The sequence below is a fragment of the Pinus tabuliformis genome, chromosome 3_2 (genome assembly GCF_031772625.1).
Source record: "Pinus tabuliformis cultivar Carrire ecotype Pingquan chromosome 3_2, CPIR1, whole genome shotgun sequence".
Lineage (NCBI taxonomy): Eukaryota > Viridiplantae > Streptophyta > Pinopsida > Pinales > Pinaceae > Pinus > Pinus tabuliformis.
The window spans coordinates 1,019,224,522-1,019,246,823 of record NC_142302.1 but is presented as its reverse complement, the minus strand read 5'-3'; the positions used below and the strand labels follow the sequence as shown (position 1 = coordinate 1,019,246,823).

General features: G+C 39.2%; 1 protein-coding gene across 4 annotated transcripts in view; it reads left to right on the top strand.

Annotated features, from left to right (window-relative positions):
* Positions 1 to 22,302, top strand: part of LOC149184051 (histone-lysine N-methyltransferase ATX5-like) — a 274,187-nt gene that overhangs the window by 215,407 nt on the left and 36,478 nt on the right. For all 4 annotated transcript variants that reach the window (XM_089417380.1, XM_089417381.1, XM_089417382.1 and 1 more), the window contains 2 exons: positions 4,730 to 4,794; positions 4,894 to 5,101. In XM_089417380.1, the coding sequence (XP_089273506.1) occupies positions 4,730 to 4,794; positions 4,894 to 5,101 (273 nt within the window). The remainder of the gene's footprint in view (positions 1 to 4,729; positions 4,795 to 4,893; positions 5,102 to 22,302) is intronic.

Sequence of the window (22,302 nt, the reverse complement as noted above, 5' to 3'; positions counted from 1 at the left end):
TAGGTTAACTAAGACTAAGAGTTTTTTGACTCAAGACACAAAACAACACTCAATGGGCGATTTTGACCTAGAAACAAAATAAATAAACATGAAATCCATGCTAATAAACAATTTTTCTTTTTACAAATAATTTTCTATTACACCATGACTTAAATAGAATTACGAAGACCAAAACTAGTTACATTTCTCAACAAGCCATTGGGATATTATGATTGGGATTAGGGTTGGTATTAGGGAATAAAGGTTGTCTAATAGGGGATGGAGTATGCTCTCCCCTTCTAATAGCAACTCTAGTCCTAGGAGCTATGTTTTCTTCAATATTATTCTTCAGATATTCAAAACCAAGAAATTTAGGAGTCACTAGAAGAGGATCTATCTTGTCGTCGGAAAAATCACCTCTTCAAATGAAGGGAGCCTAGTAGCTTCAATCTAGGGGAAGATAGACTAGCTTCCTCCTTGGCAGCAGTGCCAAAAATGTTGTCGCAAAACCCACAGGCCTTAGAGGGGGAAACCCTACAAGGTGTAAATTAGACTTATAAGCAATAATGGGGTAGCGACCCACTATGACCATAGCCAAAACCCCTTGCTCTTTATGGGCTTTCACCGATTGAAGGAGTCTTGGTAGGATAGAGATGATTTAGTATAGGTATTCTAGGGTTAAGATTTGAAATGATCTTGCTAGAAGGTCATTAAGAAATACACAATTTTGGTTCAAGGCTTCACAAGGAAATGATTGATTTGACAAGTGTTTGAGTAACTCAAGGTCAAGGAAAGGAGAAAAGGTTTTTTACAATGTATATGAGCTAAGCCAAGGCTCGTGAAACCTTCAAGAAAGTCCTTAAGTCGGGGGAAGAGAAACTAAGGTTTCCCTCTTAGGGCAAACACCTAGGGCAAGAGAATTTATGGATGAAATTGAAGTGGATTCCCACCTAATTGATAGGTTTTGTGGAAAAACCTATCTACTTGATGTTTAGGTTCTCTAACCACCAAAGTTTTCTCTTCCTAGAAATTCACGCCAAGCCCTAGATTCCTTCACTAGCATTGAAAGGACCAAAATAAGGAGAGAGGAAATATGGAGAAAATGTGAGATTGATCACAAACAATTTAGATTAGTTCCTTGTCCTTTGGGCATGTGGAGTCAAGGATATGTTAGATTAGCTAATCTTGTTTTTAAGGAGGTCGAAATTTGATGCCTTAGCAACAAATTTCAAGCATTTACCCACTCAATGAAATAATGGAGTTTTATGGGAGAGCTACTAGGAGTTCATTACTAGGACAATTCTTAACATGTCATGTATGAGTAATGCATGCAACATTCATCTAACTAGCATTCAATTAATCTATAATAAAATTAGGGCACAATTTAGCGTGAACTATAATCAATCATTCCATAGATTAGAGTCTAGATGTAGAAAATAGATCTTCAATAATTAAGTGTACTTACAAGACAACATGCAAGAAATCCATCCATTAATCAAAAGAATATCCAAAAATTAGCTCCAAACATCAAAATGCATCCAAGATCCAATATAGTCCACAAAGGAGCAAGTGTGAGTTCCTCTATATTCCAAGTGTGATGTTGATGAGAGATCAAATGAGATATTTCTAATATATATATATATGTGTGTGTGCTCTAACATATCATAGTTTAGCCTACATGCCCTATGTATATATATATATATATATATATATATATATATAATATGTGCTCTAACATATCATAGTTTAGCCTACAAGCCCCTCTAATCATAAAATAATGTCCAAGTAATGGTCTGGTTCACAAGTTGACCTAGAAACTTTTGCAAATTTGATTTTATCTCCACAAAATTCTAGCCGAAATGTTGACTTCATGCTTGCGTGGGCTTCTTGAGGGTTGACATTGAGGCATTTTGGTGCCATAACAAGTGTGGAAGGCCTCTAAAATCAAGATATAGGGGTTGGCCCTTGTACCTTGGTGCGAATCATCCTGTGGACCCCAAATGTGGGTTTGGGGCACAAAACTGGGTCTCATGGGTCTCGAAGTGATAAAATCTGTCTTTGCTCCAACATTGAGGGCATTGAAGACGGTGTTAGCCCTCCCATGTCACAAGGCATGAGACAAACCTCATCTGGGCCCTGGATCAATTACCACACCATGTATAGATTGCTAAGCGGACTGGGGGCAAACTAGTCCAGGTGCTTGATCCTTTGAATAATAAGGCAAATCCATGAACATTGTGGGTGATGCCCATGGCTATGAATGATGCTCTGCAACTGTCCGGAGTCCCATGGCTCTCAACACATCACCTGTGGGTGTCAATATGTTCCTCTACAAGACCAGACCCCAGTTAATTTGCCCAGACCTATAGATGAAACCAACTGCCAATTATACACAATACTTAGTGTTGCATCTTTCGTTATCAGGTACAATAATCATTATTGCATCTAAGTGAACCAAGCTTGAAAGAAATGGGCATAATGACACTTCATGTGTGGCTTCTCTTCCAAAATTGAGGTCTTAGTCACGTAATGGTGTTACCTCCCTACGCAGGAGTGGTTAATAGAAATAAATATTCCCAACCCCCAAAGGGAAGTGACATGTCCTTAGCCCACCCTTCAATTGATAGGTGGCATGCCAATAATGATGGAACAGATGGGGAAAGAACTTCATGGGCAAGTGCCATGGTCAAAGGGACCAACTATGATGGAATACCTCATCCTGGGTGTATAGATGTGAGGAGGGAGAAATCGTGGATGCATGAGTTACCTCGGTCTTTGTTTTTCCACCCCTTTATATTGCTTTTTACTTTTTCTTGTTTTTTTTCCTTATATTACTGCTCGTAGCTTAAGGAATTAGAGCTTGCTTTGTATGATGTATAACAATCATGATTCATTACCCTCTTTAGGATTGGGCTGTTCATCACCCATCAGGGGTTGGGACATGCAAGGGTTCCTTGTCTTCTATGAGATGGGGCAAAATTGGCTCAGGAATTGGGTGATGGTCATATGATAGAGGTAGAGCTCATGCTTGGCTTTTTCCCACGTGCTAATTTGTAAGTCCCAACCATCTTTTGCATTTTGATTTTTCTTTTGTTTTTCTTGTGACCATCATATGCTCTTTTTTCATTCAGCTACATCAACCTCCTAGGGTGCATTTCCAAGCCCTACCCTAGGTATGAGGATGTGTGTATGCCAAATATCGATGAACTAATGGTTAGTTTACCCGAAGAAGAGAGGTGGAATAGGGGCTCATAATATAAGATGGAAGGTGGTAAGTATGAAATAGGGATAGATGGGGCTACACTATCTTAATCATGGCTTCCCAAGTAGTGCCCCCTTCCTAAAGCCATGAGCCATTAGGGGAGGTCCCACTAGACTAGGATAAAAAATTAACCCTCCATTTAAGGTGAGGGAACAAGACTACGGCCAAGACCCTTCTTTCTTCCAAGTCAATCCATAATCCATGTCAAAATGCCCAAATACAAACAAGCATAAGCACCTGATTGCATAATGAATATAGTACCTTTTGATCTGAAGCCGACCTTCCAACATGTCCTCTTGGCAAATGGGCGAGGAAACATATGACTGATGCAAGTGGCGGAGATATGAATGGCACATCTCATCGGCTACAAAGTGGCTCTCTCGAACAGCTAGTTTGACTGATGCAAGTGGTGGAGATATGAATGGCACATCTCATCGGCTACAAAGTGACTCTCTCGAAATGCTGGTTTCCTGTTGGAAGAGATGAGTAGGAGAAAAGCTTCTTCTATGGATCACCCACTTTTGGTGGGTAACAGTGTCTATGCCATACTGTTGAATACTATTTATATTATGGTTTGAAAAACACTGTATGCAAATCTGCATAGGAGTATCTTGGATATAATGACATCAATTGGGATTGAAAGTACAAATGATAGGCAATTAGCTTCTCCCTATACTTTCTATTTTGGAAAAGGATTGATATGTTGGAGCAGCAAACAATAGATTGTGGTAGCTTATCCTCTACAGAGGCTTAGCATGTAGCACATTAGCAGCAAAAGAAGCTTTTTGGAGTAGGAAGTTGAATAAATTTTGCTAACAATCAATGCTATGTGAAACTTGCAAGAACCCCATTTATCATCATGGAAAGGACACACTGATGATTGACGCTATTTAAAAAAAAAATTAATCTGCTATTGAATTGAAGCTTTGTGGAAAAGTCAGATGACTGCATATATTCTGACAGAAGGTTTGGATAAAACAAAGCACATTTAGTTGAGAGAATGAATTTAAGTTATCCACAGTATTGACTGCGTGGAACTGTTGGAATACTGAACTCTATCTCAGACTTCAGAATTATTGTAGATAGGTATAGTAACACAACAATCATTGTTGGAAATTTAGGTAATAATCACTCAAACTGTCACTACTTGTACTGTTACAGGTAATTATGGGAGCAATAGCTACTACTATAATTATAGATTGGGATTAGTTGTGTATGTTTTTTTTAGTCATTTAAAGACTTTATAAAGGTCCACTAAATTACATTTGTGTGTTGGAAAAGAGAAACTAGCTATGTAGAACATGCTAGAAATTGTATGTTTTCTTAATTAATGTGTTTTTATGCTTGTATGTCTTGCCTCTGCTTGTGAACTTTTATGTACTGTGCAAATCTATTTTTGACTATGATATCCTTATTTTATTGCTTGTCATTTTAAGAGATTTTTTAACTTTTAATTTGATTTGTCTAATATATGTCTTGGACAAACAGTTGCATTGCTTCTATAGGAATGGAAACCAAATGACAAGAATGATCTCATATTGTGCAATCCACAAGTAAGCCAGCTTTTTCAAATTTACTTATTTCAAAGTGAACTAATTATTGTTTTTTCTTTTTGCATATAGTTATAGGTTTCTAATAGTTGTGTTATTCAGAGCTCCAAATCCAGATTCAGCTATCATTATGAAGACTCCCGAAGGAAAAATTTCTACGAAACATGGAATACGTGAAATTGAAAGTGGAAGTGTTTTAAGTGCAACTAGCAATGGCACTGATAACTCAGAAAGTGTGTCCAATCATAGCTGGCAACTTGAACCATCATCTGCATCCAAATGCCAAGTTTATGGATTTCATGATAAAAAGGTACCCTGGCAACAAAGTTTTTGATGCCTCTCTACAATTTTGGCTTAATGTTTCCTATGCTGCTACCTTGTCAGTTCTAGGTACTGTTAAAGTGAAAATAGGAATGTTTGCAATTGACTACCACTTTCAAAACATGGAAAATAACTTGATCTTTTTATACTTGGTAGTTTTAAGCTTCGTTTATCCTTTTCCCACATTCCCAGTTTAGTGTCCCTAACCAAAATATGCCAATAAATATTGCAATCAATGTAACCAGACTCGGAATCAGCAATAAATCGGCGAGGCAAAAGAGCGAAGAGTTTTAATCGGATCGGGGAAAAATCGGTGAATCCAATAAATTAAGATATACACATATATTGAATTAAGGAAAAACATTTTTCATTGATATTCAATAAAGCCATGTCCAAACAATGCATAATCACAATAAATTTCCAAAATATCATGATTGAATAAGTATTTCATATATGTTATCAGTCCAAACATGATCCAAAGTACTGGGTCCTCACTCCTAACGTGTGACTACATAGAACCAGAAGCATCTACTTCTAGAAGTTTATAAAATACTGCGTACCAATCAGTAAAAAAGCAGTGATTGAAATCTCTTGATTGCTGCTAAAATGATATGATAATGGTTTTCTATTGAAATCTTTGACAGAGCACACGTTGAAGCTACATTGGAGCACACTACACACTACGCCTCTATTACACTACGACTCTATTACGTTGGGTAAATTGAAACTGAAACCATGACTCTATTACCTTCTTGACTTATGAGTTGTAGCCCTGAACAGTGAAGTCAATTATGGACCAACTTTTAATTTTTAACTTAACTAAACTATGAAGCGAAAAATGTGGGAACCCTAAAAGTTAAACCTGTGCTCGCCGAGTTGAGGGTTGAAATAGCCGTAGTCCCCTAAATCGCAATTAATCAATGAGTCACTAGTCAAAATCGCGTTGACCACAAGTCAAACTTGGTCCGCACAAGTTTGACTCGCCTAGAGTTGAATCAGATCGTTTGAGGGAAGAGCAGAGTTTGACTCGTGATTAATCGCGAGCGATCGGAGATTCATGTTTCACTGATTGCAATAATTCTCAAAATTCTCTTTCATACATTTTCACAAACATTTTGCATGAAAACATTTCTTCAAACATTTGCATGCATTCAAATAAGAAACCCTTACTCAGCACATGAACAGCAATAACTCAGCTAATTTATTTATTAATTTGGAGCATAAAAATACATGCCAATCACTCCATTAATACAAAATTTGGAACCTGTGAATAACTAAGAAAATTGGCACATTTTCGCTGTACGAATGGTTGATAGAGGTAATATTGAAGTGAGTTGTACCGAAGAATTGTAGCCTTCACAAAGTAGCACGGTCCTTCCTCAGCAATTCAGTTTCGACAAGACAAACTCAACTTCTCCACAAATAAACTTGGTTGCTACAATAAACTCTGCCTATCCGCAAATAAACTTAGCTACTAAAATAACTCTACCTTTCCACAAATAAACTCGGCCATTGTAATAAACTTGAGAAGATGAAACTAGGCCTGCTAATAATATTTAGACTCACTTTCAAAGAAGCACAACCTCCTCCAAGAGAACAGCGTTCTGAAAACAGCTGGCTTTACCAACTAACTTGACCCCCAAATGGAACTCGGCCTACACAAGAAAAAGCATCCTTGATGAGAATTTGGCCTGTCGGCCTGCAAATAGGAGAACTCAGTCTCTATCCTAAATTCTTTCTCCTCCAATAAAGCGGCTTCCCAAAGAAGTATGCAGCTCCAAATATGCTTGGCATCTATGCGAAACAAGCTCGGCTTCTAAGATAATTTCGGCCTCCCAAAGAACTTGATCTCCCAAGAGATAACTCAGCCTTCCAAGAGAGGGATTTGGCTTCAAAAAGAAGAGATTTTCGGATTTTCCCACAAAATAGTATTTTTACCTTCAACATTGAGCACTAGTGAGAAATCTGAATGATCCCTCCTCTTAACCAGCTAGGGTGGATGGTTTCACCATTGAAACTAGTCTTAGAATTAGCTAGGGTGGATGTCTCACCACAGAAGACCAATCCTTACTCGAGTTCTCACCCTTACACTCAAGCTTCAAGAGCTCTCAAATCAATTATCAAATACAATAACCAATGCCACTCAAGAGTGAGCTCCAATCTCCCTTTTATTAGCATGGGTAATTAGAATACCATGGGTTATCCAAGTACCATGGGTCTCCTTTTTTACCGTTTTCCCGCTCAAAAATATAAAGTGACTTTAAAAAGCTGTTATTATTTTTGCCCAAAGTCACTTAATAGCACCCTTTTAATTTAATTATTCACTGTCACTTCTATATGTTGCTTTTTTTATCCCAGTGAAAATCAACCAATTAGATTAATTGATCCCCCTTTTTTCCAATATGCTAATAACACCCTTTTAATTTAATTATTCATTGTCGCTTCTAAATGTTGCTCTTTTCATTCAAGTGAAAATCAAACAATTAAATTAATTGATCCCCTTTTTTCCCCTATAGCCTACAAGAATCAAATAGGCTACTGAGTCGGTGACCACTTGGAAAAGGGACATTATAGTCCTCCCTTACGGATATTTCTTTCCCTCAAGCAATCCATAACCTGCATATCAATACCAGGATCCCAAATATGCTTGTAGACTTCCAACATATATTTGCTGTACCATTTCCAGACAACTGAACCCCACTTTACTGCCACATTCTTCCATACCTCGAAGCAATCCACTATAATGTAAACCATTCCTCATGAAATTTCTTGGTGAATTTGAAAGGCATAGCTCCTCAACGTTTTACATAACAGAACTAGTGTAAGGTTGATCCGGAATCCCAAACAGCACATTGAGCTTACATGATGGAACCATTTCCAGATAACTGAACCCCACTTTACTGCCACATTCTTCCATACCTTGAACCAATCCACTATAATGTAAACCATTCCTCATGAAATTTCTTGGTGAATTTGAAAGGCATAGCTCCTCAACGTTCTACATAACAGAACTAGTGTAAGGTTGCTCCGGAATCCCAGACACCACTTTGAGCTTACATGATGGAACGGAACACTCCATGATAAGCAAGATCCTTGTCTCTCAAGACACACCCTATGTTTAATAATGTCGCCGCATAGTGAAATATTGGAATTTTAATATCTATAGGTTGGTCTTTGTATGAGTGTTGGGCCAAAAGTGTTGAAAAATGTGTAACTAGGTTCGGTCTTCATAAATATGAAATGTACTTTTGATTCTTGTATATTGTAAAATGAAAGAAAAATTATTATTGCTATTTTGAAGCATGGGTTTCATGCTCAAGTTCTTTTATTTTAGAGGTCAAGCACCCATTCAAACATTTTGTCGAAAGGAAATAAGAACATAGGTAAGATTCAATGCTATACAGGAAAGGTTGTCCTAAACTCAAGAAGGGAAATAACAAGAAGGATAGAGAAGAAGTCCATTTCACCAAAGAAGTGGAAGACGCTGAAAGAGGAAAAGCATTAGAAGCAAGAGCTCGCTACATCACCATAGGGAAACATGTTGGACCACTGGAACAAAAATCTATGGCAGTCAGCTGTGAAGGTTATATCTCTTGGGGACCTCATTGGAAACTTAAGAAAAGGAAGAAGTCATCCAGGACAAGGCTCATCATACATCAAAAGGGTAACATCTACTGGATAGGGATATGCAAGATCCTCAAGATTCTTTGATGGAATCCTCATCGGAGGGTTCACCGATCTAGAGAGAAAGCAAGTGTTTCATCAGGAACTCCAACTTGTGGAATTCATGGGATTATGGTATGATGACATATGAAATAGATCAAGGGATTGAAGCTCTTTTCAATCACGCAAGCTGTTGAAAGAAGCTTAGATGGCTTAAAGGTAAATGAAGTATATATGTTTGTATTCAATACTATAATGTCATGTCATATCGTTGCAGGTAACATGGATCAATAGTCTATCTTGAGAAGTATGATCAAAGGAAAGGAATCTCCTCCTCTGAAAGGATGCCAGAAGGCATGGGTCACACTTAGATGGAATCAACATAATATGTCCTCATATGAAAATGAGGTGGTTGACAGTAATTAGAGGAACTCTGATTGGAAGTTCCTGGGAATGAAATATGTGAAGAAAGGAAGGATGAGGTCGTGGACTATGCAACCATGGAAGAGGCAATCAACATCCAAGGACTAGATGATTTGACTAGGAAATCTCCTGGAAAGATATGAAGACTTTGATGGAAGTCTGAAAAAGATGGAGACCCTTGACAATGGATATCTTTGGGAGATATGTCAACATGTATGTAGGATGCTGATGCAAACTGGAAGATGTCATGATAAAAGACCATCACAAAGGTAATTTTGATTTAAGTGTTCATTTCTTATTTTTGAACAAATAGCTGGATGGGCTTTATGCAGGTCTTCCAAAGGGAAGAACTGTGAATGTCTTCCAAGAGGACCATGTAGAAGGATGTAAGATCCTTCCGAAGAAGACAACATGAATAAGGCAACATGACATGAAGCAAGGCCAAATGTAGACTGATGGATCACTTTCTGATGAAAGGAATGATGACATGACTGACTCATGGATGAAAGTGATGGATGGTTTGTGCCCTATGAAGAAGTCCCAAAAGATGAAGACTCCGTGACAAAGAAATTCATGACATCAAAGGAAGGAGTTCTTCTAGTAGTTGGTTGTCCCATCATCTCCACCTGAGGAGTTGCTGTAGGTCCCTAATTAAGAGGGAGCCTGGAAACAAGTTTCTTACTTGGAAGAAACTTAGAAATTCCTAAGCCAAGAGGGAGCTTAGGTACATTCCTTCTGTAGGAATGAGTACATTCCTTTATTGGAATAGATATGTCCTCCCTAATTAAGAGGGAGAGATAGACACATCATTCTGGTCTTCACTTGGGAAGACAAAATGAGAGGATTGGGTAATTATTTGGCATTTTATACTCTTTGAGGACGAGTAGGGCATCCAAGATAAGAGTAGTCGTGGAGGACCAATATTCTTTGAGGGCTGGGGAGTCCAAGATAACAATAGTCCTCATGGAACACACCTTGAGAACCCGAGCAGGGTATGTTCCGGGAGAGACAATGATGAGAGTGTTTATAAATTTTTGGTCTCACTAGCATTAAGCTCAGATCTTGTGGACCGATATAGTCAAGGCCTTGCGATGTAACAATGTCGGTTGATATGATGCTATACAGATGGTTTGCCAATCCGATTCTTCTTATGAGAAATTCTTCAGATTGAGAATGCCCAAGTACCATTATGAATACCTCCCTAGTTAAGAGGGAGTGTTGAAAAGTGTAACTAGGTTCGGTCTTCATAATGACATGTAATTGTGATTTTTGTAAATGATGTAAAGAAGAAAATAAAATTATTATTGGCTTGCTTCATGGGTTTCATGAGCAAGAGATTTTATTTTTAGATGGCTCCCATTGTGAGCCTTTAGGAATTGTCAAAAGAATTAATGTCATGTATGAAGAGCCCTTCTTGGGCATGTTACAAATGTATTCTAGTCTATAGGATTATAAAATAGCCCTCCAAAGACAAGCACAGTCCTCCTCTTCAAGTTGGCCTCCAAAAGAAGTAAATGGCACAAGTTAGCTCACTATTTATAGAGACATCCCTTCGTTGAGGTCATGTCGGCTTATATATATGGGCAAACAACTATATATAGGTGTGAAGGCACTTCACATTTCCTCAATAAAAAATTCAGATATCTCTGAGATTTTCGGATAACAATTTCAGAGTTCGGATAAGGGTGTAGAAGGAGCTCGGGCTAGGTTACAAAAGTGGAGATTGGGTGTTGTCAAGGGAATTCGGATCACAGTGGCAGCGAAAAGGATAAGAAAACAAGTTCGGATCACACTCTGAATTTCGGTGGTCAATTATAGTGGCAAGTTCAGATGGGACTCGGTGAGGTGAAAAGGGACGGTGAGGATCTTTTTTAAGGCTAACTGCTGAAATATAAGTCTAATCTTTGAGAGAATGGTCTTTGTATTTCGGTGCCTCTCAGGAAGAAGGTCACTAGTGTGTGACTAGGCCTTGGTGTTATTATTTGAAGAAAGTCTCGGTACTATCTCAGACATAAGGATTCAGTTCTACTGTTGAAGGAGAGGTTCATTACAGTGACCTCAATTTGATATAATTACATGACTACAGTGATCTCATATGATGCAAGATCTGAAGTAGAAGAAACCGAGAGAGAGTAATCGATAAGGTGGAAGAGGACTTGTGTCTTGGTCTTGGAGTGGCTAATAGGTCAAGGGTCCTGGTCTTGGTATTTGTCAATTGGAATCTCTATAAGAAGAATTTGTGCGCGTTTTCCTCTTAAAGAGTGAGAGGTTTTGGCCCTAGCTTGTAGCCTACATTCTGTGTCGCTTGTCTATTTATGTTCATGCATTGGTAGTTGTTTGATGAAGAACACTAATAATCTAAGTAAGAGAAGATCCTAATCTAAAGAAATAAAAAGCACTCACAAGTAGTTAGTAATCAAGAGATATCACCTAATTCATGATGCCCTAGATTGCTCAAATGTTCTTGACTTTAATGTTCCACTATTGGGGCTAGTGGTTCGTCAATGGTGTATGTATGAATGGAACTTTCACATATAATAAAATCAGAGCTGACACACTTTCATGCATATGTTGTGAATATAGTAGGACTATTCTTGTTAATGTCTGTTATTTAACTTATGCTTAGGCTTATGAACTATTTCATTTGTATTTGTATGAATCTTGTTGAATGCGTGTTGTTGTATTAATTCATCACTTTAACTTGTGGATTATTTCGCATCTTATCTTGTGATGTCATTACGCTCATGTGCTCCTTTCAAGCCACGTACTATTACAGGCTTCCAAGGGGCGCACTTCTTGTTGAAATTTCTAAGTCTAACCTGTTAGAAATTTTCTTGCACTTTCTGGTTTATTTCACCTACTTGTTTTATTCTTTAACAAGTTATCTAACCATATAAATACTGAAAATAAACACAAATGCAATATCAACCATCTATAGATCATCAACTGAAAGAAATAGACAAACAGACAAGGGACATCGTTATTTTTGGACAATCGTCCTCGGAAAAACCCAACTTGGGAAAACCGATGCAACAGTTCTGAGGGTTTTATTATTAAGCAACTTTTCATGGTACAATTGGGTGCCAAACTGGCTTGCCCGACAGAGAAATCAATCTGGTAGTAATACCTCTCTTCGAAAGTAGATATTCGACAAGTCTGCTCCACGAAAAACTCTCTAACGCCTCTTTAAGGCTTAGCGTCAGCCCTCCTGGCCTCTATGTCAGCCTAGAACCCTTTGCGTCAGCCTATTGATGCTCTGCGTTGGTTCTCTGGCCCTCTGCGTCACCCACGCAGGCCCTCTGGCCCTCTACGTAGTCACTCTGGCCCTCTACACAGTCATTCTGGCCCTCTACGTGGCTCCTACTCGCTCTACGTACCCTTTTCTGCCTCTGCACTAGTCTTCCGACACTATCTCTGTCTCTCTGCTAGGCACTCGCTGCCCCTCGCTGCAACTCTGATCACTGGTTCGGTTTCTCTCAGCAAACCCCACTCCAGAAAATTGAACCGACTGATCAACTTGGTGTATCTCCAATTGACCCTCAAGCCTCCTCTTATAGTTTTTCTGTTGAGTCTTTAATAGCCGAGATTAAATCTCTAATCAACGGATAAGATTAGATTTGGCTTGATCCATGTCATTTAGAACCTTCTCACCCAGTTTTATATTAGTACCCATTAATATTTTTATTTTCCTAAGTTTAGACTTAGGAAGCCATTAAAAATATTAATTATTTTAATATCTTTCTATCTGGGTGGAATTTCCCCAAACCATTTTTGGGTCTTGGAGATCCCATGTGCTTTAGCCCCTCCAAGAATTTTCATGGCTAGAGCACATCCGATGCTACCCCAAATCAACACTTCTTTTTCCCTTCATGTGTTGGAACCTTCATGCATCGCACTTGACTTTCCGCAGGGTCACACACTTGCTCTCACCAAAGTTACCATACTTCACTCTACGCGTTTTCGCAGTCAAGGCATAACATCACCACCTACTGTTGGGACTCCTACTCCAAACAGTGTGAGGTCTAGTTGGTACTTCACATCAGGGAGATCCCTTGAATGTTGGTGGGTCCAGCAGGATCAACGCGTTGTGAACCACAATCACGCTCAAGATGGTCATGCACTTTTCATAGTGAGGCGGACTTGGACTTGAAAAGAGTGTATCACCCACGCCTATGTATAAATCCTCCACAACATTTTAGTCCAACTAGGAGTGCCCTCCAACGAGACATTCCCAATCTTTGGGTCGACTATCTGATCTAATGATTTTCACCTAGTTGAAGCTATTCCCTATAAGGATTGCTCCAACTCTTAGTTCAAGAATCAAATTCCTTCCACCTACAACAAAAGTGATGAAGTAGACTAGTGCCTAGTCCACCCTCTTCGCATGGCTATGTAGCCCCTAAATAGGTTGTCCCTCTAACACTTGTGTAATCATTACTAGTTATGAAATGATTTTATTAATAGCCCAGTTACAACATTAATCAAATAAACATAAAATTGGAAAATCAATTCACACAATAGACAATGTGCTTGCAAAAGTGAAAGTTCTAAATTATGGCATTCAAATGATCTCACAAATCAACAACCTTCAACTAGAGGAGAGACTACCTTTTTTAATTTTTTTTTAACGATTAGCTAATGGCTAGTTGGACCTCTCTCAAGGAAAATAATATTACTTGTCATCCACATGTCATAGACTAAGTAAAAATTTAAGAAAATATTATATTACATTGCTTTTTTTCCCGCTCGAGGGTTTCAATTGTTGATCTAAAGATGATCTGAGGTTGTCATTGATGTCAACCAAAGCAGCACCAAGGATGACCCTTAACTTCCATGGCACATTGGGCATCATCATTCATGGTTTCTCGTCTCATAACCATTATAGGAATACTCTACTCAAAAATATCTTTCTATCAGTATATAACTCTCTTCGTAATTCCTCACGGATTGTAAGTTATTCAAGATTGAAGTTAGTAACGCCAATTAGTGGGCTAAAACCCCATGGGGTTGTGGCATGGCATTTATCAAGCTTATAAAAGAGCTCAAGGCTGAGAAGATCTGTTCCAATACTCTTGAAGAACAAGTTCAAACTCTCAAAATTGAAGTTGAAGAACACAAATGTGTTGAAGAGTCACTTCAAAAGAAGTTGGAAGAAAGCAACCAAGAAAGGGAAGCATTAGAAGCCGAAGTAGTCTCGCTGCGTAAGGAAGTGAAGAAGGGAAACACTGTCGAAAACTATGCCAACAGCTCAAGGGTGTTGGAAGAACTCATCAAGAATCAACGATCTTACAACGATAGAACTAGCCTCGGTTACAAAGAAGAAGAAGCAAGACCTTCTACAACAAAATACAATGAACCTATGAGATCTGATAGGCATGTAGACCTCATTGGACAAGATTCGCAAGAACAGCCTTGGAAGACAATTCCCCAACGAAGATTTCCATTCAGGTACCAACATATTTTTCATTGCTATTGTTATTCATGTGGAAAATTTGGTCATAAAGCTGTAGAATGTGTAGGAATTTACAGGGTAAGTTCCTCAGAAAGAATACCAAAAGGACACCGCTCACAACCAGATCTCAAATCAATACACCAGTATTTTTGACGTGGTTAAAACCCTCAGAGTGCAAGGAGGGAAACAGTCCACGGCCTGTCCCAACGTGGGTACAGACAATTTATTAATCAAAGAATGAAAATTTACATAAGCTTCTCTCATGCACGGATTACCCGAACAATGACCCTCCATGCGCTTTAAATAGAACTCATGGACCAATCGGGTGTCAAGCCACGGATCAAGTGTCGGTAATACCGAGGTGAGAGTGAACCGTCGGATCACTACATATCGTGACCGTCGGATTGTAAGTTACAAAAAGTACAACGGTAAAGAAACACACTTTACCTAACTCTAACCTAACTCTATACTAGACCAAGTTGAACTTAACTATATCCTATGTGTCGGAATATCCTAACATCCCCCCTTAAGAACAACTTGGGATAGGATTGAAGGATTTACAAATATGACACAATAGGAGAAGGAAGGAGGCACTAGAGCCTATCCCCCCTTAGTGACAACTTCCTGAACTCCAAGCATATATCGAAGTTTAGTGAACTTCGCCTCTGTGAGAGCCTTTGTGAAGATGTTTGCAACCTGATCATCTGTTGGACAATATTGCACTTCAAGAACATGGTCATGAATGAGCTTTCTGATGAAGTGCATGTGTAGTTCAATGTGTTTGCTGCGCTGATGCTGGACTGGATCTTTGCATAGCTGAATGGCACTTTGATTATCACACCAAAGTGTGGTTGGATGCTGCTGCTCAAAGCCAAACTCTGATAGGATCTGACGAAGCCACAGGGCTTCCTTACTAGCTTCCACGGCACCACGATACTCTGCTTCTGCTGACGAAAGAGAAATGGCAGCCTGTTTCTTACAAGCCCATGTAATAGGTCCTGAACCAAGAGTGAAGACATAACCGGCAGTAGACTTCCGATCATCAAGGTCACCAGCCCAATCAGAATCAGTGAAACCAACTAACAGAGGAGCTGCTTTGGCACTGTAATGAATCCCAAACTGTACTGTACCTCGAACATAACGAAGTATTCTTTTAGCTGCTTTCCAATGACTTTCACGGGGGTTTTGCATAAAACGAGCAACAAGGCCAACAGCAAAGGAAAGATCAGGACGAGTATGGGTTAAATACAAGAGTTTTCCGACAAGTTGACGGTATAAGGTAGCATCAACTTCAGGAGAAGTACAAGAGACTGAAAGTTTGACTCCAGACTGAAAGGGAGAAGGGGCTGGCTTACAGTCTTCCATGTGAAAATGACGAAGAATATCACAAGCATACTTGGACTGGGAAAGGAAAATACCCTCTTGGGATTGCAAGACTTGAAGACCGAGAAAATAGTGTAAGTGTCCTAAGTCTGTCATTTCAAATTTCTTTTTAAGGCTGGACTTCACATGGTTTATAAGGTTGGGATCACTACCAGTAAGAATAAGATCATCAACATAAAGAACAAGGATGATGAGAGAGTTGCCCACTTTCTTGGTGTAGACAGTATTGTCAGAATGACACCTAGAAAAGCCAGATTCTAAAAGAAAGCTATCCATTTTGGCATACCAAGCTCGAGGAGCTTGCTTGAGGCCATAAAGGGATTTCTTAAGTCGACAAACGAGGCTGGAGTCTGTTTGTATGAAGCCAATGGGTTGTTCCATATAGATTTCTTCCTGCAAGTCACCATGCAAGAAGGCAGATTTAACATCCATTTGATGGACTTCCCATTTTAAAGAGGCAGCAAGGGAAAGAACAAGGCGGATAGAGTTCATTTTGGCAACAGGAGAGAAGGTTTCAGTGTAGTCAATGCCTTCAACCTGTGAAAAGCCCTTAGCAACTAGACGAGCTTTATGTTTATCAACTTTCCCATCTGGTCCATACTTGGTTCTGTAAACCCATTTGCATCTAACAAGTTTGCGTCCCTTTGGTAGAGGAACAAGATCCCATGTATCATTTGTCATCAATGAATGATATTCTTCATTCATAGCTGTTTCCCAATGTGGATGGCCTGAAGCTTCTGCAAAAGTGTCAGGATCATGATTTACTGGAGCTTGAGCCAGTAAAGAAGAGGCTCTTTCAAACTGAGAACGTGTACGTCGCTGATCTGTAGGATCACCGGCAAGATCACCTGCTGCATCCCGAGTAGCACGGACCCATCTTGGAAGTTGAGGATCCTGAGAAGGTGGGGAAGGATTATCATCCTCGCTTTCATCATCAGAAGAAGAAATGTTTTCAAAGATAGAAGAGATAGGAAGAGGTGGCACATCCGCCGGACTAGGCTCGCAGGCCGATTTATTTTCATCAAATTTTACATCTCTTCTAATGATAACATTTTTGGACTTAAATGGAATAAGTCTATAGCCTTTTACATCTTCAGAATATCCAACAAAAGTACATTTCTCACTCTTAGGTTCTAAGCTTTATGCTTTTCATCTGGAATATGGGCCCATGCTTCACTTCCAAACACACGAAAGTGACTTACATCTGGTTTAATGGAACTCCAAGCTTCTTCTGGAGTGATATTCTCTAGAACCTTAGTAGGAGTGCGATTGATTATATAATTTGCACAATTAATTGCTTCGGCCCAAAAACTAAGACTGAGTCCTTTAGATTGCAGCATACAATTAGCCATTTCCTTTAAGGTGCGATTTTTCCTTTCAGCTACACCATTTTGTTGTGGAGTGTATGGAACAGTATGTTGCATTTGAATTCCATTTTCGGTGCAAAAGTTGATGAATGTGTTTTTAACATATTCTCCACCATTATCAGTTCTTAGCTTAAGAATTTGATGTCCAGATTGTTTTTCAACAAATGCTTTGAAGGCCAAAAAGGTGGTAAATACTTCGCTCTTGAGTTTTAAGAAGTATACCCAAGTGCGTCTGGAGAAATCATCAATGAAAGTTAAGAAGTACTTGCAGCCAGAGAATGAAGCAACAGGAAGAGGACCACATAAATCACTGTGCACAAGCTGTAAAGGGGCTGAGGCGTGCCAAGAGGCACGTTTGTCAAAACTGTCCCGATGATGTTTTCCGAGTACACATCCGGAACAAACACCATCTTTGCAAGATACCATAGGAAGACCTGTCACCATGTTTTCTTTACATAGATGCTGAAGGGAGCGATAGTTTAAGTGACCAAACCGCTCATGCCAAAGTTTGCTCACTTCATCATTATGAGCAACAAATACTGAGGGAAGATGGGATGACCCAAAGTTGTGAAACTTATACAACCTTTTGGAATCATCAGCAAGACCAGTAGCTAGAATCTGTTTAGGATCTTTTAGATCCTTGATTACAACATCATGAGGTGAAAATTCAACAATTTTACCTTCACCTGAATGAGTTATCTGATAGACAGATAGAAGGTTGCAGGATAAGTTTGGAACACATAATACATCATTGAACTGACCATTGTCTAGATGAACAGTTCCAGTCCCTACAACATTAAGAGATCTATCATCACCAACATATATATTTTTGGTGTTACAATCATTTAAAGAAGAAAACATGGCTTGGTTTTTGGCCATGTGACAAGAGGCTCCAGAATCAATGAGCCACTCATGAGAATGAGAAGAAGAAGAAGATACATTTAATGCATAACCAGACTGAGATGATTGACGATGACATGCAGAAAGTGCCGTTCCGGAAGTTGAAGTTGAAGTAGGCTCCAGATGGATGTTATGTTTCTTCATTGCGGCTTCCAAGGCTTCCATCTTCTTAAAGCATTTAGATTCTAAGTGGCCATCTCGATTACAAAAGTTACAATGTCTGTCAGTCTTCTTCCATTTGTTTTTATTGGTCTTGTCATTTTGCTGAAATGATCTTTCATCTTGAGGCTGAGTTGGTTTAGGACCATTCTTTGAGGATAAGACTTCTTAGGATTCTTTGAATTTGGTTGCTGCTGGGCGGCTAACGCTTTCGAGGAAGAGTTTCCAAGATTAAGAAGACCAAGGTGTAAGAGTTTTTCTTGTTCTCTTATTAAGGAATCACAAAAGGAGTCAAAGGAAGGGGCTTGTAGTCTTTGCCTTGACAAATGAAAGCTTCCCTGGTAGAATGGAAAGTGGAAACAAATACAGAGTAGGCTGGTCCCAACTTAGTAAGGATGGAATAAATAAGGTTACCATCTTCTTTCTTAACTTTAACACCTTCCAAGAGATATCTAAGGGTCTTGAATTTGGACAAGAAATCTTCAATGCAAGAAAAATTATTAGGATCCAAAGTAAGCAACTCATTCTCAAGTTGATGGGCTCTAATTTCATTTTTAATCCCAAAAACTTTAGCAAGTTTTTCTAATGCTTCATGAGGAGTTTCAATTTCTGCAATGTGGAATCTAAGATCAGGAGAAACAGACATTCCTATCAAACCACGTGCTTGATCTTGTCGATTTTCCCATTTTTCGGCCTTGTCTTCATCTTTGGGTTTCTTCTCTTGGTCTGTGGCTATTCTGAAGAGACCTTTACTTCTAAGTAAATCTCCCATGTAGGCTACCCATTGGAAGTAGTTAGTGCTGTCAAGAATGACTTGGCATGGACTTTCCATTTTTTGAAAAACAACTGAAGCTGAAGATGCTGAAAGTAAGTGGTCCAATGGATAGATCTCGAAAAAATAGGCGGTTTTAAAAAAAACGGCTCTGAAAAAGGCTTCCGGATGAAGAAGTTATGGCTTTTTGAAAAAAAATTGTTGACGTTGCCGGCAAAGTGCGCGAATGTGCGGGAATGAAAAAATCCGCCCCCACAAAATGGAGACTTGAACCCAAGACCTCTACTCTCTTAAAAGGTCTTTGAACCAATTGATCTATACAAAATATTTGAGAGAGAGAGAGAGAGAGAGAGAGAGAGAGAGAGAGGGGGGGGGGGGCCTCGATTTGCGTGCTTGCCTTGGAAAGACTCTTTTCCCCTACAAAACACAAAACACAAAACCCAACACGAATATGCAAAGAAAAACGAACCTTACGGCTCGAAGTTAGCTTTAGCCAAAAAACTAGAAATTTAAAAAAAATCTCAAAGTTAGCTTTTAGCCGAAAAACTAAATATTTTTCTCAATGTTTCTGATTTTCCGAGATCACACTAAGGTGCAGGGAAAAGAGCATACGCATGAGAAAAATCCTTTCTTTCTGTTTCTGATTTGCCCAGATCGCACAGAGTCGCAGGGCAAAGAGCATACGCAGAAATGAAAGGTATAGATCCGGAAAAAAAAAGGCTAAATAAACCGAAACCGAAATAAGCAGAGAGAAAATGACAGTAAACTGCAAAAAAAACACTGTATACCTCCCGATCTGAAAAATGACGCAGCTAGGGCTACCGGAAACCTTTTCGCGTGAAACGAAAGGGGTTCCTCACTGAAACAGATGCTCCGAACGCAACAGAGCAGTCCTCTCGGCCCGAAAGCAGTCAGAAACAGCAGATCTAGGAAACGACAGCCGCATGCAGTTCTACCGGCTTCAGATTTGGATCACCAACGGACGCGGCCCTCAAATAGCTCTGATACCATGTAGGAATTTACAGGGTAAGTTCCTCAGAAAGAATACCAAAAGGACACCGCTCACAACCAGATCTCAAATCAATACACCAGTATTTTTGACGTGGTTAAAACCCTCAGAGTGCAAGGAGGGAAACAGTCCACGGCCTGTCCCAACGTGGGTACAGACAATTTATTAATCAAAGAATGAAAATTTACATAAGCTTCTCTCATGCACGGATTACCCGAACAATGACCCTCCATGCGCTTTAAATAGAACTCATGGACCAATCGGGTGTCAAGCCACGGATCAAGTGTCGGTAATACCGAGGTGAGAGTGAACCGTCGGATCACTACATATCGTGACCGTCGGATTGTAAGTTACAAAAAGTACAACGGTAAAGAAACACACTTTACCTAACTCTAACCTAACTCTATACTAGACCAAGTTGAACTTAACTATATCCTATGTGTCGGAATATCCTAACAGAATGTCGCACGTACCCTAGGAACCAATACAATTCCAGGAGATCTGTCAAATATGAACCTCCCAGGGCTCAACGAAACATCAATAGATTTGAACATTTAAGAAATAATATTGAATGTTACAAATGTCGAAACTTTGGACACATAGCCAGAGACTGCAGACTTGAAAATCCTCCAGAAGAATCTTCGAAGCCACAGAACGAACGAACATGGAAGAAGAAGAAGACTGATAATTGTGCTCTCGCTCTCAAGGCTCAAAACAACAAAGATGTGTGGTATGTTGATAGTGGTTGCTCAACGCATATGACTGGAGATAGAAAGAAATTTGTATCTCTGAAAGAGAAGAAGGATGGAACTGTGTCCTTTGGAAATGATGGATCTTCAAATGTTATAGGATCAGGTACCGTCAATCTCGGAAGCAAATATGCTCTAGCCAAGAATGTTCTATTGGTTGAAAACATGAATCACAATCTGCTTAGTGTTGGACAACAAGGACACACAATGCTATTCAACTCCACAAAATGTGAAATCAGGAAAGGCAAGTATGGTAAAATTGTGGCTACAACAAGTCGAGCTCCAAACGACATATATGTTATGGATGAAGCAACTAAAGCATGTCTACTAGCTAAAGAAGATGAAAGTTGGTTATGGCACAAACAAATGGGTCACATAAACTTTGACAATCTTGTCAGGATAAGCAAAAAGGAAGCAGTACGAGAAATGCCGAAAATCTCAAAACCTTCCAACACACTATGTGAGGCCTGTCGGCACGACAAGCAGACAAAATTCGGATTTAAAACAAAAGAACACTTTGCATCACATAAATTGGAATTGTTACATACTGATCTATGTGGTCCTATGAGAACAAAAGGCTTAGATGGCGAATTAGAAGAAGAAGTTTACATCGAACAACCTGAAGGTTTTCTACTATCAGAAAAAGAAGACTATGTTTGCAGGTTAAAGAAGGCTCTGTATGGTCTCAAGCAGGCTCCCAGAGCACAATATGCTCATCTTGATGGATATCTACGTCAACAAGGGTTCAAGAAAGGTACTGCTGATAGCAATCTTTACGTACAAATAGATAAAGATAATTTAACAATCGTTGAGGTATATGTGGATGATATAATCTTTGGTAGCAATGATGATCGACTAAGTAAGAACTTTGCTACAAAGATGCAAAGTGAGTTCGAGATGTCTTTACTTGGTGAGTTGACATACTTCTTAGGGCTTCAAATATCTCAGCAACAGAAAGGAATATTTATATGTCAAGCCAAGTACATCAAGGAAATGCTTAAGAAATTCAAAATGGAAGATTGCAAACTTGTCCTTACTCCAATGGTAACAGGTTGAAAATTGAGCATAGACGACTCGTCTAAGGATGTGGATCAGAGGTTGTACAAATCTATGATTGGTAGTCTTCTATATGTAACGGCCTCCCCGCCAGATGTTATGCAAGCAGTGGGACAAGTAGCAAGATTCCATGCAACACCAAAAGAATCACATATTATTGCCGTCAAAAGAATTCTTCGATATCTAAAGGGCACAACAGAATATGGCTTGTGGTATCACAAGGGCAACAATCTCATTATTCAAGCCTTTACATATGC